Raw genomic sequence first — 18,988 nt, forward strand, 5'->3', positions numbered from 1 at the left:
TATTTAAAAATAAATTTACATTTTGACAAACCTTTTATTTCATACAGATGCCTTTGTGGAAAATAAATGAAGTTCCAATTGTTCAAGATTTCATCTCTTCCTTTTTAAGTTTATACATGAGAGGTTTTACTGTATGTAAAAATTTGAGCTACTTTTTATTTGTACTTGAGTATTTTATGTATGGATTATTTGTACCTATACTTGAGTACAATTTCAATCAAATAACAGTACTTCTACTTGAGTAGGATATATCAGTCCTCTTTATACAACATGCATATGTTTTGCTCCCCTTTGTTAACCATTTGCAGACTTATAATAATAATAATAATAATAATAATAATAATAATAATAATAATAATAAATTTGATTTGTAATGCAATTTAAATTTGATACCGAATCTCAAAGTGCTACAGGATTAAAAATTAAAAATAAATAAATAAAATAAATAAATAAATAAATAAATAAATAAATAAATAAATAAAACACAACATATATTAAATGTTAATAGTTCAGTTAGTTTTTAAGTTACAAAAATATCTTGCCTTTTAACCTTTTTTACCAGTTGCCACTGTCATAACCTTGAGTTATTTGAAGCTTTTCTTGTTTTGTAGGATTTCCTCCCTGACAGTTTGGCTCATGCCTCATGGCAGTGCAATGATGGGATGGGCCGTATGTGTTTGCCCGTCGGTGGATGTATTGGAGCAGGCATGTGCAACACGTGGCCTGGGGGCCATATGCGGCCCTCGCACTAATTATGAGAGGCCCTCAACCTAAATGACTCTAAAAATACACAAAATGACTATAAAAACATAAGATTACAGAAAAAGACACAAAAGACAAAATTACTCCAAAAGACACAAAAAATACTTTAAAAACATATACAACTGAAAAATATATATAAAATGCACAAGGTGAAAAAATAAACACACAAAATGGTATAGTGCAAAACGGCTACAAAAATTCGCCAAACAAAAAAATTACAACAATAATAATAATACATTGGATTTTACATAGCGCTTTATCATAGACACTCAAAGCGCTTTACAGAATTAAGGCATTATTCTTTCACTCCACACTAAGTGGTGGTAAACTACTACTGTAGCCACAGCTGCCCCGGGGCAGACTGATGGAAGCGAGGCTGCCATAGTGCGCCATCGGCCCCTCCAGACAACAACCGACACTCAAATAACACACAAGACAACAACAGACACATGGAAAATTAGAAAGAAATAATATACAAAATAACAAGAATACACAAATTGAGAAATTTGACAATATTGAAGTTGAAGTTATTGATGAAAAAAAAAAAAAAGAGAAATTTGACAATAAATAGCACAAAATGGCAACATAAATACACAGCAAATGAATCGAAAAACACAAAAAACTCACACAAAATAATAATAATAATAATAATAATAATAATAATAATAATAATAATAATAATAATAATAATAATATAACTTTTGCCCAGAGCTGTCAGGCTAGAAAGACTGCATTAGAAGATATACTTAAGTAAATTCCTGTTAATATTTTTTTTTTCTACCTTCTTCTTAAAATGACTATGACTTTAAAAATAGAAACGTTTGAAAAACATGAAATCCGTCACAGAAATGTGCACCTCCTCTGTCTGACCAGCAGATGTCGCTGTTCACCTTATGTTGGTGACGCCTGTGCTGAACACCCGCAGAAACAGGGCTTGGTTCTGTCAGAGCTCATCCTCATAAAGCCCAGCCTGCCACCGGAGAGCCCGCTGGCCACAGCGCACAGGGGCGAAGACACAGGAGATACCGGCACACACAGTCCATCACCACCGCAGCTGATGTGAGCAGACAGCCTATGTCCGTCATTCTGCATTAACTACTTCGTAAGAAAAAAAAAAAAAGAAAAAAAAAAAAAAAACGGGAGACAAAGGAACGAGAGAAAATGGGACGTACTGCAATACCTATATTGATGGCCGTATTGTCCTTCTGCGTGCTGAGAAACGTAGAGGTAAGACTCACTGAAAATACTCTCGTGTCTAACTCAACTTTACTGTTTATTCTGACATCAATTCAACATCAAAGTCCTTTGCGTTCACATTGCACAGCTGCCTTCTGTTCACCGTCAGCATTATCTAGGGCAGCTTTAATTTCTAAATGCACCTTCCAGCCTTGTCCACTGCCAACAAGAGTAATGACAAGCAGTCTTTGCTAAATGCACTGATGGTGAAAACGCTTCATAAGCAAACTGCGTGCATATATGATTGGCAGCTCGCTCCCAGGTGAGGATTCACGGAGATAAAAGAGGTGCACAGTGCGTTTGGCTTGCTGCGTCAAGCCCGGGCCTGCATGTCTGTCACGGTGAATGTAGGAGGCCTTTTAATCTGTGCAAGGATGGAGACCAAAATCCATCTCCCTGCAAGTCTGCATCCCATCTGCTCTGTCAGGGGAGGACAAGCTCTTCAGCAGAATGCATTCATGCATATGCAAGTGGAGCTCAATGCTACACCTATAGATTCAAATCTGTTCTCAGCAAACATCAAAGACAGAGATTTTTTTTTTTTTTTTTTTTTTTTGGCAGATTTACATGGAATATCATTTGTTTAAAATGCACACCATCAGATATGCAGAAGGACACGTCTTTCATATTCCCTTTACAAAAGCATGATGCGTGCATGAGATTTGTGTAACAGTGGGTACAATGTGGGCTCATCTGTCTTCATCTATATGATCTGTAGACTGTGGTTGATCAATGGGCCACCAGCTTTCTCCCTCTGACTCATCAAGACCTATAACAATCCACTTTTAATGGAGTTGACCTTCATTTTCTCTGTAGCACCTCAGCCATCCATCACATGTACGCTTTGGTGATAGACCTCCTGAGGCCTGGATTCAAGTTGGAGCATGTTTGCGTGTGTAGGAGCAGGGTGGTGTAAATGCAGAATGGGAACGAGGAGGGGATGACTCACAATGTCTCACCTGCAATCTGTGTGTGTGCGTGTGTGTGCGTGTGCTTGTGTGAAACACTTTTTTTTATTTCCTCCTGGAAATAAAAAAAAAAAAAAAAAAAAAAAAAAAAAAGCAATACTGCACCTGCTGGTGCTTCATAAGATGGAATCTTCAAAGATCTTCATGTCTTTCCATGATGGTGCTGTGTGAGATGTTTATTTATTATTAGCAGTCTTCCACTGTGAGAGTAACAAAGCCTTTTCTTTTCATTGAAATAATTTCCAGTCCTCCAAGAGCTTTACGTGGGATTACTGCTATGCTGAGGAACAGGCTTTAGCTTATACAAGGAGACCTGCTCATGAAGGTTTTTTTTTTTACTGAAGATTACACAGTGAAAGGGTTGACAGGCTGGATTAGGCATAATATAACTTGTCAGCTTCCCGTAATTTACTCAACCGCAATCCCTTTTAGAATAACATTTGAGCGTTTTTTTTTTTTAGATGCATCATTGTGTAAAATACTGTCTGATCTAATAAGAGGGAAATCCCTGTAAATGATTTCTGTCATTGTTTTATAAATTATTGTATGAAAATCTCAACATGTCTTTGTGTAGAAATATGTCATCTAGAATGCATACGCAGCATCATCCTGTGTGGTCACTGCTGCCATGTCACACCTGTCACATGTCACATACCTCAGCTTTAATAGCTGGTATGTGTGGCAGCGTTCAATGCATTTGCCTAATTGAGAAAGATTCTAGCTATGCTTTTTTTTTTTTAAATCGATTGAAAAATTGATATGGTTTGAGCTTAAATTTAAATAATACCACAGTGGCACATCTTTAAAAAGTCAAGTGATTAAAGCATATTTATCATCGGAAGAAATTGTGCTTTAGAAAAATAGTATGAAATTATTGCCAGCTATGAATCCTCTTAGAAAATGAAAGCACTAGATCTTTTTTTTCTTCTTCTGTCTTTACTGTTTACTATAATTTTTTTTTTTTTTTAAAAAAGAGCAGTCAGAGAGCCCAAGACATGAATTTTTGAAAGTTTGATAATGATAAGAGATGGGGATCTTTTTTTTTTAATTTTTGAAACTGATCCAGAATCAGCCTATGGATCTGGATCCCCTCTAAATTGTAACAGAATCTTCCATAGTGTAAGGCCTATCTTTGATTAATTTCTTTATATTTTTTGACACAACCCTGCTAAAAGAGAGCGAATAAAACAAAAAACTAAACACTGATAAAAAACAAATATTACCTACTTAGCTGAGGTAAATATTACACTTCTAATAAAAACCGTCTTTAAAATTCTAGAACAAAACATTTTAATAGAGAAGTAGAATAGAGAAGTAAAATAGAATAGTACAATGCGTCATTTATCTCTTCCATTGTTCAAAGAATGGAAGGCCCCTTTGTTAAGGGAGTGCTGTAGGCACTAATGCACAATGAAACAAGTTACACTCACAGGTTAACCTAGATATGATGGCACTGTAACTTCACAAGATTATTCAAATGAGATAAACACAACAAGAAAAAACTATGAATTTCTAAAAATTTAGGTCACCTTGTTGAATTGACAATGCGCTCTACCACCATACAGAAGCTATTAAACTCCCATGCTATAGAATTCCCAATAGAATGTTATGATCTAAGATGGCAATCATTACAGGATTGTGTTTGAGTGTAGCCATATGTCATTTGAAAAGGCCACAGGGGACCGTGAGCGTGTTCCCTCTGACTTTAGTCTAGTTCTGTTTTCATCAAGATATACGACTGACTGCAATGTGATCCATAGCTGGGTCGAGAGGCTGCAGAGCAGAGGAGCAGAAAAGTCTACCAACAACAGGTCCCAGGAAACACAGACGGTCTGCTGCAGCGTTAAGAATACAGAGCGAACAAAGAATTGGAAACACATTTATGTAGATTTTGCACTACAAACGAACATTTTCACCTTTCCTCCTTGAGAACCTCCGAAGTTCCCATTTTGTCTATGGCTGCAGAAGAAACACAGAAAGACCTTTTTTAAAAAAAGGTATACACCAGTACAACACTCACACACTAACACTCACGCACACACACACGCACCCACACATCGGCACATTCTGCTCCACTCTCACTTGATTAATTTTAGAGACAAGAGATAATCGGGTTCTGCTAATGGATTCCTGTGTGCTCGTTATTCTCGATGGTATCTGTGTGCCAGTAGGCATAAAGCAAAGCATTTTATTGTGTGACATGTCCTCCCCCTCCCCGAATTCTCTGCTTTCCTTGTATTTTTTTTTAAAGTGCAGCACACACACACACGTGCTCACACACACACATACACACACAACCTGGATTAGATATTGCAAAGTCATTGTGAAATTAGAGTCTCACTGCTAAGGAATGCTGTAAATGTGCCTCAGCAATTGAGTTGTTACCAGTGGTGACAAACTGAAAGATGGCACTAATGGACCCTTGGTTGCCACCATTTCTGTAGGTGATGTTAAATTGGTGCCTACATTTTAGCAGTGCAGTGTTTTGTAGGGGTGGAAGGCACATTTTAACCCTTGCTGCCGGTTGTTGTAAAGGGATCTTCCACTGTTTTTACAAATGTGGCCTAAAATCTTTGAAATGTCCTCATTAGAAGATCTATGTCTAACAAAACGCATTATTTTGCATTACATTTGTTTTATAAACTTTTGAAAATGGGACTAGTTTACTGTTTGAGAACCTGTACGTCACCATGTTGAAATGACGTGATTGATGACGCCAATCGCCCCATTGAGTTCTATAGCAGTGAAGCATTCAGGATCATTTAGCAGCTTTTTCAGTCAAAATGGCAACATGTGCTGCTTTGGGTTGCTCTAAAAATCAGAAAAAGTTTAAAAAGTCAACGCAAACCTCTTTTGTTTACCAAAATTTGATGAATAAAATCTGTGACCCGAAAAAATCTGTGACCGCAGGGGGCGACAGTTCCAACTCTGCTGTTTCGTAGACGGCATGAAAAAGAGAAGAAGAGCAAAACAGTGCTCTTGTCAGAAATGGTTGAAGGTAATGTTTAATGGTTTAAGTCCGGATGTTTTGCTCTTCTTCTCTTCTTCATGCCGTCTACGAAAACAGCAGAGTTGGAACTGCCGCCCCCTGCGGTCACAGGATTTTTCGGATCACAGATTTCATTCATCAAATTTCGGTAAACAAAAGAGGTTTACATTGATTTTTTTTTTTTTTACTTTTACTTTATTTTGACTGACAAAGCAGCTAAATGATCCTGAATGGTTCACCTCTGCTAGAACTCAATGGGCTGAAAGGGACGATTTGCGTCATCAATGACGTCATTTCAACATGGCAGTGCACAGGCTCTAAAACGATAAAGTAGTCCCATTTTTAAAAGTTAATAAAATGGATATGGTGCAAAATAATGTGTTTTGTTCGGTTATAGATCTTCTAATAAGGACGTTTCAAAGGTTTTAGGCCACATTTGTAAAATCAGTGCAGAATCCCTTTAAGTACGGCAGTTTAAGGTGGATATGAGAAATGCTCTCGTGTTTGTTTTCCAGGGGATTATCCAAGTTTTTTTTTATGAAATGGTTAAATTGTGTATGTCATCCTCCCAACAAGTTCACAGAGCAGATTAGATTATTCAACATGTTCTCTTGTCTTTCTGAAATATTTAAAACCAAAGGTCTCAGTTCGGAACAGAGCGAGTCCCAAATTACAGATTCCAAAGTAAATCCTGTCATGCATGAACTAATGTTCTGCATTTAATGAGATAGCTTCTAGTTTATTTTTTTTTCTAGAAGTGCTGTGATCTTTTCAACTCGTAGATTAACACACAATACAGTTGAATAGGATAATAGAATTATCCGCAGCACAGAGCGTACACAGTACATTTATATTCTTTTTATTTCAAGGTTAATATTGTTCACCCCCGTTGCAGAGATCTTCTGCCCCGATGTGGCTGCCTGAGTCTTATAAACACTATAAATTCATCCCATCACCTGGAAGCATTTTTCTCAGACATCTTGATGACATCCAGCTCTGCCGCCTCCCTAAAGCCTTGCAGAGAAGAGATATTTCCCGCAATCCTCATCACACGAGCCGTGACTATCTCAGTAAGCCTAATGGCTAGTATTTCTGTGTTTAAAAAAAAAAGAAGAAAAAAAAGTTTAATATCAGTGCAAAGCAAGCTGTTTTAGTCTCGCTGCAGCCAGTGGGAGGTTTCAGCAGAGGCGCCTTCAAAAACATCTGCAGTGTGGCGATAACACTTGTCCTTCGTGTTCAGGAGGAAATAGAACGAGTGCAGTGAGAGAGATTGAGGGATGACGAAGAGAGAGAGAGTTGGGATTGCCTTGATACAGTGGATGATTTGAGGGACAGAGGAGGAGAGTTCAAGTGATGGAGAGCATGTAAATGTGATGGGGGTTGAGGGGTGGAGTGCATGCTCATGAGAAAATCAAGCATTTTTCTCCTCAAACTAAGCTGTTGACAGGAAAACTACTTAGGAATAGTATTAAAGTATATATAAAAACAGGACAGCAAAAAAAAGTAATTTGCTAATAGCCGTTACTGCAGAGGGAGAGGGACTATGGGTCATTGGGTCCATCCAGATTGATCACACTGGGATTAATATACTACAGTGGAAAATTAAACACAGGAAAACCTTTTGATATCTTTAAAATGAAACATAAAGCAAGGGTTCCCGAGACCAATGTTTCTCAAATAGGGGTACGAGATGGCACTACAGGGGCTACTTGAGAGAGGGAGAGAGAGAGAGAGAAAAAATTAACAAATGAGAGCAATAAAATATTGGCTTTTATAATGATTATTTTGTGTTAAAAATGATAATCATACCAATCGACCACAAACACCCACAAAATGAGTGGAAAATATACTGAATAATAAAAAGAACAAACAACAACAGAATACACAAGACGACGTCAAAAACACACACACTGAGAGAGAACAATTGAAATAATATCAGCAACGCACAAAAACGGAAACAAAAGCACATAAAATGAGAGAAAATACACTGAATAATAAAAAGAACAGACAAACAACAACAAAATACACAAAATGATACCAAAAACACACAAAATGATGATAACTAGAACATGAACTGAAAATACAATGACCATAAAGGATAAAAACTGTAATAAATCTATTCAGGAGGCAATACATACAGTTTCATTCTACTTATTTACAAAATGAGATTCTTTAGAATGTGTGTTATCACTGATTTATTCCATCATGTTGCTCTATAGGTGTTTTTTCACAGAATTCTGAGTAAAATGTTGTAATCGGACAAAGGGGGTTCTTGGATTCAGAAACAAGAGAAAGGGGGTACTTGAGCCAAAAAAGTTTGAGAACCACTGGTCTAGACTACTGTCTTGGAGAGCCTTAAAGTCAGTGTAAAGCAGAAATAAATTGGTGTTATGAGTTTGTCACACCACAGAAACATGTGTCATTGACCACTGAGCCAAATTTGTAAAATGAAAAATATTGCTAAGTATATAAAATGAAGTCTCAAAATCATGGAAAAACAAGCACTTCTGTCTGCTCTGAGACGTCAGTTAGAGCCGCTGGAACCACGGCCACATGTGGTAAAGGGGGCCGCCTCCTTATTGTGACTATGGGAGAGAACAATGTAAAAGCGGCTCCAGTGTCGACAGTGCTCCAAAAAGTGCGAAAAACAAAATCGCGGTTTAAAAACATGCTCATTTCATGGAAAATGTGGCACCAGTGGACGCGTTTTATTCCCCTTAGTCCCAATATGTGGTTTGTTTTTCGGCTGGGGCCGAATTGCGCCCCCTGAAGGCCGCGGAAGTTTGGTGTGCTTTAGCAACAGGGGCGGGTTTATGCTAATGAGGGTCGCGTCCCTGATTTCTGACCCGCCCATTAAATCCGGATCACAGAAATTGGAAATACAGTTTTTGATGCCTAGCTCCACAAATAAATTATAAATGGTTGAATGGCTTTGTTCATGTTTTAAGGAATAAATTTACGACCTATTTAATGTGTTCAGAAGAAATTGTCAGAATTTGCTTTACACGGTCTTTAATAAAGCATGTTTGATATGTGGGCCATCTCCAACACACCTGGATCTAATAAGTGTGTCATCATGGAGCTAATAACAAGCTACTTATTATAATCAGGTGTGTTGGAGCAGGGACCTACTCCAACATCAAGAACACATGTTCACACATTTATTTTTGTTAATAAATCTTGCCACAATTTGCGTACATACAGTAAACATCTCATGTATGAACTTAAAAAGGAAGAGACCAAATCTATTGGAACTTGATTTATTTTCTACAAAGGCATCTGTATCAAATAAAAATGTTAATGTTTTTTTTTTTAGATAAAATAACAGAAATGAATTAAATTCAAATAAAAAAAATTATCAGACTCTAAGTATAGCTAAATGTGTGAACTTTAAACTGAGAAAATAACCGTATTCAGTGCGGTCAATGCATTACTTTTTAATCTGGTTGGTCAGTTATGATGTGATGCATTTGATTGTTGTCTTAAATTTAAATTTTTAAAACAAAAATAATGTATACAGTAACAGTTGGGTGTAGAAATGTAATGATGTCACGGTCTGTGGTGGGTATGGACCCAAATGCAGGGAAAGATGGAGGCAGGATGCAGGAATAGCGTTCTTGGAAAAAGTCCATGTTTATTAACCCAAACAAAAGTAACTTAAATCCAACGTGGAAGGAGGTACAGGGAACAAAACGCAGCAGGACACGAGGAGGAGAGACAACATACAAACACACACACACAACACTGAGGGGTGGAGCCACAAACAGGAACACCTGAAACACAGACAAGACTCAGAATAAAACAAAGACACAGAATAACTAAACTAAACAGAACATGACATAACCCCCCCTTTAAGGAGCGGGTTCCAAACGCTCAAAACAAAAATCTATCCACCCAAACACCAAACCAGGGTGGGTGGACGGGGGCCCGGAGGAGGGACGAAACCAAGTTAGGCAGCCTCCCATGAGGCGGAGCCGGCGAAGCAGGGGACCAGGAGTCCGGCGGCCTCCCATGAGGCGGAGCCGGCGAAGCAGGGGACCAAGAGTCCGGCGGCCTCCCATGAGGCGGAGCCGGCGAAGCAGGGGACCAAGAGTCCGGCGGCCTCCCATGAGGCGGAGCCGGCGAAGCAGGGGACCAAGAGTCCGGCGGCCTCCCATGAGGCGGAGCCGGCGAAGCAGGGGACCAAGAGTCCGGCGGCCTCCCATGAGGCGGAGCCGGCGAAGCAGGGGACCAAGAGTCCGGCGGCCTCCCATGAGGCGGAGCCGGCGAGGCAGACGGGAAGACCTCCGGCAGGCCGGGCGAAGAGGGCTCAGACGAGGCAGGCGGGGAGACCTCCGGCGAAGAGGGCTCAGACGAGGCAGGCGGGAAGACCTCCGGCGAAGAGGGCTCAGACGAGGCAGGGGGGAAGACCTCCGGCGAAGAGGGCTCAGACGAGGCAGGGGGGAAGACCTCCGGCGAAGAGGGCTCAGACGAGGCAGGGGGGAAGAGCGAAGATGTTGGCGGCCTGGTGCGGGGAGCCGGCACTGGCGGCGACGTTGGCGGCCTGGTGCGGGGAGCCGGCACTGGCGGCGACGTTGGCGGCCTGGTGCGGGGAGCCGCACTGGCGGCGACGTTGGCGGCCTGGTGCGGGGAGCCGGCACTGGCGGCGACGTTGGCGGCCTGGTGCGGGGAGCCGGCACTGGCGGCTGGGCAGGCGGCGGCCTGGTGCGGGGAGCCGGCACTGGCGGCTGGGCAGGCGGCGGCCTGGTGCGGGGAGCCGGCACTGGCGGCTGGGCAGGCGGCGGCCTGGTGCGGGGAGCCGGCACTGGCGGCTGGGCAGGCGGCGGCCGGGTGCGGGGAGCCGGCACTGGCGCTGGGCAGGCGGCGGCCGGGTGCGGGGAGCCGGGACTGGCGGCAGGGCAGGCGGCGGCCGGGTGCGGGGAGCCGGGACTGGCGGCAGGGCAGGCGGCGGCCGGGTGCGGGGAGCCGGGACTGGCGGCAGGGCAGGCGGCGGCCGGGTGCGTGGAGCCGAGACTGGCGGCAGGGCAGGCGGCGGCCGGGTGCGGGGAGCCGGGACTGGCGGCAGGGCAGGCGGCGGCCGGGTGCGGGGAGCCGGGACTGGCACGCTAGCCTGACAGCTAGGGGACACAGGAACGCTAGCCTGGGAGCTAGGAGACACAGGAACGCTAGCCTGGGAGCTAGGAGACACAGGAACGCTAGCCTGGGAGCTAGGAGACACAGGAACGCTAGCCTGGGAGCTAGGAGACACAGGAACGCTAGCCTGGGAGCTAGGAGACACAGGAACGCTAGCCTGGGAGCTAGGAGACACAGGAACGCTAGCCTGGGAGCTAGGAGACACAGGAACGCTAGCCTGGGAGCTAGGAGACACAGGAACGCTAGCCTGGGAGCTAGGAGACACAGGAACGCTAGCCTGGGAGCTAGGAGACACAGGAACGCTAGCCTGGGAGCTAGGAGACACAGGGACGCTAGCCTGGGAGCTAGGAGACACAGGGACGCTAGCCTGAGAGCTAGGAGACACAGGGACGCTAGCCTGAGAGCTAGGAGAAACAGGGACGCTAGCCTGAGAGCTAGGAGAAACAGGGACGCTAGCCTGAGAGCTAGGAGAAACAGGGACGCTAGCCTGAGAGCTAGGAGAAACAGGGACGCTAGCCTGAGAGCTAGGAGAAACAGGGACGCTAGCCTGAGAGCTAGGAGAAACAGGGACGCTAGCCTGAGAGCTAGGAGAAACAGGGACGCTAGCCTGAGAGCTAGGAGAAACAGGGACGCTAGCCTGAGAGCTAGGAGAAACAGGGACGCTAGCCTGAGAGCTAGGAGAAACAGGGACGCTAGCCTGAGAGCTAGGAGAAACAGGGACGCTAGCCTGAGAGCTAGGTAAAACAGGGACGCTAGCCTGGGAGCTAGGAGACTGGCGGGGCTGACCCTTCCTTCTCGACCGACCTTTACCTCGTTGTAGGCTCCGGGGTCCTCCCAAAGCCAGTCGAGTTCCCCAGTAGGGATTCCTAACAGGCTCGTCCTCCCATCCATACAACAGATCTTCCCTTGTCTCCAGCAGGTAGCTCTGCCAGTAGGCAGTCCTTTCGGCCATGTCCATCTCAGCCAAATCTGTCTCTGCTGGGTCCACTTGTGGCGGGATCATTCTGTCACGGTCTGTGGTGGGTATGGACCCAAATGCAGGGAAAGATGGAGGCAGGATGCAGGAATAGCGTTCTTGGAAAAAGTCCATGTTTATTAACCCAAACAAAAGTAACTTAAATCCAACGTGGAAGGAGGTACAGGGAACAAAACGCAGCAGGACACGAGGAGGAGAGACAACATACAAACACACACACACAACACTGAGGGGTGGAGCCACAAACAGGAACACCTGAAACACAGACAAGACTCAGAATAAAACAAAGACACAGAATAACTAAACTAAACAGAACATGACAAATGAATTGCTTTACCACATTTAACTTAAGTACAAGTAAAAGTACTGACTCAAAAAAGTACAAGTACCCATAAAAGCAGCTCAATTACAGTAACGTGAGTTCTTGTGATCCATTCATTTTACCTCTGCGACTTGGTGTAGTCGGAAACAGATTTTGATGTTATATCGGTCATCCATGTCTGAGATATTACTGCTGACGTTATACTCTGAGATTAGATTTTTAAACTCGGAAAGGGCGATTTCATGCAGCATTACATGTTTCTCAGTCAGCTCACTTCTTGATTGGCTACATTTCATTCCACGTCACAAATTACAAAGTCATGAGTCGGGACTCGTCTGCTTTCCCCACAAACATGAAGAGTTTTGGTCTTAGTTATTGAACAGGTTTAATATTTATGATTGTCAGCCCTGACCTGTGTCAAAGCCTATTATTAGGACAAATTCACCTTCAGCACACCTCAGACCACAGGATAATCATAAACGATGACTTTATAACACATTAAACTATCTGATGTTTTCCATCCTTGGTCGGAAAGTGGTAAAATCAGGACAAAAAACAGGCGGATTGTCTTTATGTTTATGCTTATACTCAGCTTTAGGTTTACCTTTAGATGAATTCAACCATTCAATCTGTTAGGAAAAAAATAAATCAAAGCTAAGGCATGATGTTTTTTTAATATATTTTATATTTTTACTGCAGTAGAGCAGCCAAAGAAAATCAGGCACACAATGCATGTCTGACTTACACTGAAACTCGCTCACACTCAGACGGGGACATTCAGCACTCTTTCTGCTTTATAAAGATGGCACGCTGCAGAAGCCTTATTAATAATTGAACAGCATAGAAAGGTTCGGACTCTGGCTTGTTGGCGGGGGCTTTGGCACTTGTCACGCATCTGCTCAACACTCAGACTTCAGCCTTGTCTCTTTGGGCTACCTGGTCTTTAATGTTCCCATTCTACCCTAATTCTTCCTTGCCATCACGATTTATTGGGCCTCCCTCGCTTCCCATACCAAACAAAGGATAATCCTCCTATTTCCATCTCCTCCTTTTCAAAACCCTTCTCTATCTGTGTCCCAGCCATCTTTTTTTTCCCCTGCCACATCCCAAAGGCACCGTCTCTCCTCCATCTCTCCTCCATTGCCAGTTATGTGACATCGCTTCACGATCATTGTGTATACTTTGACAGTTGGTAAATAATTAATGCTCTTCAATTTTTTTTGGTTGTCTGCCCTTCATTTTGTCTCTATTTATGTTTTATTTGTGTTTTAGTTCAATTTGAATTTTAGATTTTGGCATCAAGATCTTCAAATGACTTCTTTGTAATATAGTACAAACTGAAACGTTCAGAAGCTTAAAATCTGCTTTTTTAAAAGAAATATCATGGTGCAAGGATTAGTCCTACAGTATGTTCATTTTCCTGCAATAGTCGTGCTGCTGTTAATAATTACCAGTAAAAGGAAGGTTTTTATTCCTGAGCCGAGGGTCCTGGCAATGTGTTCAGGAAAAAAAAGCAGGCTACAAATGAGAGACTTGTAAAAAAAAAAAGAAGAAGAAGAAAAAGAAAATGGATACAAGGCTGCATGCTGATAATCTTTTCTTGGTTTATTTATTTAGTTTCTCCATGGTTACACATTTTCTCTTTATTGGAAGAGACTGTGGAGACACCACTCACAGGAAATGAAATAACAGTAATATTTATTATATTCCAAAGTGTGAAAGCACGACAAGGCTTCTCCAACCAACGACTTTTCAATCATCATTCTCCTCATTATAATGTAACTTTTTGAATACGAGTTTGCATTTATCTTTTTTAAAATGCAGACCTTTTCTGTCTGCTGTGTTGTAACGTGTATCCATGACACCGAGGAGTCGTCAGAATTCTTAAAAATCTTTCTTTTGTGAGATTTTACACTTTTCAGGTTCAGTTTTCCCAGATAAAGCCGAAAAAATGCCCATGAGGGGTGTGTATTGCCTGGCATCTGGCGATACGATTCGTATCCCGATACATTGGTCACGATACGGTACAATATATCCCAATATTAAAGTATAGGATGATTATTGTGATTTTTTTTTGTAATATATATGACTTAAGGAGCAACTAATATGTACATTTGTACACCTTCATCAACATTATATATGAAATATATTTTATTGTCATATTTTACACTCAAAACATTGGCTTTAACATGCCATGTGCCAATTACTTAAAATAAAAAAAATATGCCTGTGGCTTTTAAACCAACTTTGACTTTAGTGTAACATGGCTTAACTGAGGTATACGCCTAGAACAACAAATAAATGCAGAAAGTTACTACTTTCTTTTTAGATTTTATTGAAAAAACAAAAGCTGGTCAACATGCCGTGGTTTCAGCACACTTCTTTGTGCAGTTAATGTCTCCTGCAGTGGAAAAGACTTTCCTGGTTAAATAAAGGTTAAAAAAATAAATAAAAAAATTGCTATGGATGCATTTTGAATCGATCCGAGAATCGTGCGACATAATATCGCGATATATTGCCAAATCGATTTTTTTCAACACCCCTAATGCCCATACATTTGGACCTACTGCATTGTTATTAACAGAGATAGACATTTCTTAAAAGCCTTTAAAGTGTGAATATAATATTAATATTTGCTCTGTTGAAATCACTCAAAATCTGTTTCTTAGCTATTTTCAAAAAGTATTGCTATACCTTTCACAAGTTTGCAATTTTATATATTCAAGTCTATTTCATTTGAGCTAGAATAAGTCCACCTAAGAGTGACTTTAATGCTTTTGGAATACCATGCTGTGTGTAAACAGCAGCGTTCCCACTGATTCTTAAAAATACTTAAAAAGCATTAAATTCATTAATCTAAAAATAAGGCCTTAATTGTCATTAAAATGTCTCAAATCAATGTTTCAGAAGTGTTAAATTTTAACACATAATAAGTATGATTTTATGATTGTAATTAGTCTCACATTTCAAAATCAATGGTAACATTCAGTGGGTTTTTTTTAAACGTATTAACGACATGGGAAAATGTCTTAATAGCTTTTTTAATGGTTTTTATTTTTGTTTTATAGATTTCTGGCTATTTTTGTATTCATCTTGTGTTTTTGGAGTGACTGTGATTATTTTAGTCTGTTTTTTGAGGGGCGGTATTTTACTATCATTTTGTGTATTTTTGTGTGTTTACTTTGGGGGCCACCAGTTGCACATCTGCACTAAACACTAGAAAAAAATTACCCTAACCGTATGTAATTGGGTTATGTTTACTGTGAAGTTGGTCTTAAATTTAATTTCAAATGGCAATTAAAAAGTCTTGAAAAGTCTTGAATTTGATTAGACTAAAGCTGTAAGAACCCTGAAACAGTCAATATGCAATGTAAAGGAAAGCTAACTAATAATTAGGCAAGCAGTTGATCACCTTCTAAATTAAACATAAGTTGACTCTTTTAAGAAATACGGGGGGGGGGGGGGGGGGGGGGGCACACTCATAATGAGTGACAGAGAGTTTGTGACATGTTTGAAATTCTGTCGGGAACCAGTTGCTACGGTAACAAGGAAGGTAGCTGGCTCCTGTGGGTGGTGTTACCATAGCAACCGCCCTCTGTGGCCAAGGGATGCTGAGAGGAAGAACGTGAAGAAGGCAGCAGCTAAAAAAAAACACAACTTGTGTGTGTGTGTGCGCGTGTGCGTGTGTGTGTGTACTCTTTGAATGGGAACAAGTGAGACAGATTGAGAGGGAAGTGAAGGAGCGCTATAGCTTGTCTGAAATGACAGAGATTGACACCAGCACTCGTTTAATCTGCTTCCTCCGCATGTAAAAAGTCAGTTTGTTTCCTCTGCTGAAGTGGAATGACTTGCCAGTCCCTGATGACTCGGGGTTGGTTGTTTATCCAGCATTTCATTACAAGGGCTCACCATAAACCATTACCATAAATCATGGACCAACGATACCATGGCTACGTAACCACAGAGAGAGAGATGAAAGGAAAGCTTATATTCTCAGTTTGTTCTTAGTTGAAGGGTCACTCTTTGTGTGTGTGTGTGTACCCTTAAATCAGCAATACCACTATGTTGAAACTCCAAGTGTTAAATCCTGGTTTCCCATTCAGTTGCAAAACTGGGTTAAATTGCTCTGCGCAGCTTTTGTGCCGCATCACAATGCTTAAAGATTATTGAATAAGGAATGAATGGGTGATATGTGAGGGATTCAAGGCTTCTAATCATCAATAAATCAATATGATCAATTATTTTTGGTAACTAGTCGCTAACCTTCCTTAGGAGCAAATACATTTTATTTGCCCAGCACTCTGTCTCCAGTTCCTGCTCTCTTCATGAGGCATACACACCGTATAATACATAACCTCAAAGCCTCATTTTCATCTGATGCTTATACTAGACAAACTCTCTGGGGAGCTGGCACAGTGCAACCAGTATATGTGCATGAATAAGAAACAGGGAAAAAGATATATGAATATACCAAGCTTCTGATCATTACCCCTCCTTTCTCTGAGCACGATATTACGCCATCGTTAGCATCAAGCCGACAATTCCACAAATGTTAAGGACTATTTTTTTTCTTCTTCTTTTTCAATATAAATAATCAATGCAACCTTTAATCTGCCTCACTTACTGATGTAATTAAAAATGGGAAACTAATTTACGTTGACAGTTTCTGCTTTGCTCTAGTGGCAGTTTTAATGGCGTGTACCAGCTATGCTTTATAAACACAAAGTGCATGAAGTGACATTAAAAGGCAAGGAAGAGGGAAAAGCTCTATGTATCCTAAAGAGAATGCCCAGGAAGGAAGTTTTTAACTGAGATCTTCTCCCAGACCTTACCAGAGTCAATGTCATATAGCGATGGGAGTAAGAGTCAGGAAAAGCCCAAAACAGGAGATAAGAAGGAGAGAAAAACAAAACCATCGTATATTTACCAGCCGGCTGCTGTTTGTCAGTAGTGCTGAAGAAAGCCAGTCTGTCCTTAAGTGGATCAATTATTACAGTCTTTTAACCTAAACGTATCCTCATTTTGGCTTCCGGATTGACTTAATCTGCTTAAATCATGCTCAAGGGTAAAATGATGTTGATGTAAGACGGCCAGTCTGGTATTTTCCCTAATACGCCTGTAGCTGATTCTGCACTCTGCTGCAAAAATATTGTTATCATCTGAACAAGGAAGCCCTCTGTTTAAAATTGGCAGTCACACTATGCTTAAAGCTGCTACCATGATGGTTTTTTTTTTGGTTTTTTTATCTCATTGATCAATAAATTTGCTCGAAAAAAGATGTAAAACATTTGTTTTTATCTCCAATTTCAACCTTTTTCCTTTCTTTTTGGAGTAAATGATATTTGATTCATTGATCTACGAGGCATCCACTATGATTTCATGACTTAAAAAATGATCGTGGGTAGTAGCTTTAAGGTTGTTTACAAAACTCAACCAATTCATTGTTTGTCTTTCAATGTGGTGTGTTTTTTAATAAATAATACTGCATTGTGCTTCATGAGTTTAGTTAAACACAATGTCACAACAAAATCATCCTAATTTGAATTATATCTAGTATCAGAGGTTTGATCCAGTGCGTGCCAGGATTGGCTTGTGTCTTTTTGGATGATTCTACAGCCTGAATAAAGATGTAAAGTACTTTTTGCCCATTTAGAATCTACAATCCTTATCAATTGTGTTGATGTTGGTATCATTTGGATAGACCTGCAGTGCTTAAATCTCAGCTAAGCCTTTGAGTCCTTCAATCCCCAAAGGTAGCTCTAAAGCTTGAAATCGTATCTGCTCGCTCTTAGTGTTTGGCATTAAACATGTTGGCATCCTTCTGTTAGTTGCTTAACTGTGAAGGGGTTTAGCTCTGTTACATAACAACAGACATTTTAGTTTAGTTGTTGATTTAGATGAGGCTGAGCGAAAGAAAGTGAAACCTAACATTTTTTGCACTGACTTTGGTCCTGTAGCTGGATTTATGAGATAATATTGTAGAGTTTCCACGCTTTTCAGCAGAAGGCGGGCGTGCACGAAGTGTTGAGAAAATGACCATTCGCACTTTGGGATTTTGTACTTTATAAAGGAGAAATGTGTAATGTTTCACCGTCATTTCGCTACGTGACTCAGCTGAGGCATTTGTTCATATGTGGGTGGCACTGAGAGGCAGACATGTTGATGCAACACAAATGTCACAATCCTTTGATTCATTCGGAACATTGCTCAATCTCTTTACATCACTCTGGGAACACCACACATATTAAAATGATGATTTATCTGTGGGAGTTGTTTTTGTGTCATTTTAATTGTCGAGGACACTTTGACTATAATTTGAAGCTGCTGAAAGAGTAAAGGAGAAAACCTGTCATGGCTGTAACAACCCAAGTCTAAATATGATGTTTACTTAAAGTAACATGAGCCCCAGCTGGGAAAGGTAAAGCCGCTGCCGCTCTGGGTATAGAGCTTAAGATGAGTTCTACAGTATAATTATACCCGTGGGTAGTTTTTGTTTTTTTTAATACAGTGACAGATTTGTACTGGTAATCTTTTTGTCTACAGCCCAGCTGCTGCAGTCCATTAAGTTTAGGTCGACAACTAAAAGCTCAAAGCTCTGGAAA

General features: G+C 41.0%; 1 protein-coding gene across 1 annotated transcript in view; it reads left to right on the forward strand.

The window, feature by feature from the left end:
• Positions 1 to 1,691: 1,691 nt before the first annotated feature.
• Positions 1,692 to 18,988, forward strand: part of aplp1 (amyloid beta (A4) precursor-like protein 1) — a 46,299-nt gene continuing 29,002 nt past the window's right edge. Inside the window, exon 1 of the mRNA XM_028470146.1 lies at positions 1,692 to 1,989. Within this exon, the coding sequence (XP_028325947.1) occupies positions 1,924 to 1,989 (66 nt within the window). The 5' untranslated portion in view covers positions 1,692 to 1,923. The remainder of the gene's footprint in view (positions 1,990 to 18,988) is intronic.

The sequence above is a fragment of the Gouania willdenowi genome, chromosome 16 (assembly GCF_900634775.1).
Source record: "Gouania willdenowi chromosome 16, fGouWil2.1, whole genome shotgun sequence".
Taxonomy (NCBI): Eukaryota; Metazoa; Chordata; class Actinopteri; order Blenniiformes; family Gobiesocidae; genus Gouania; species Gouania willdenowi.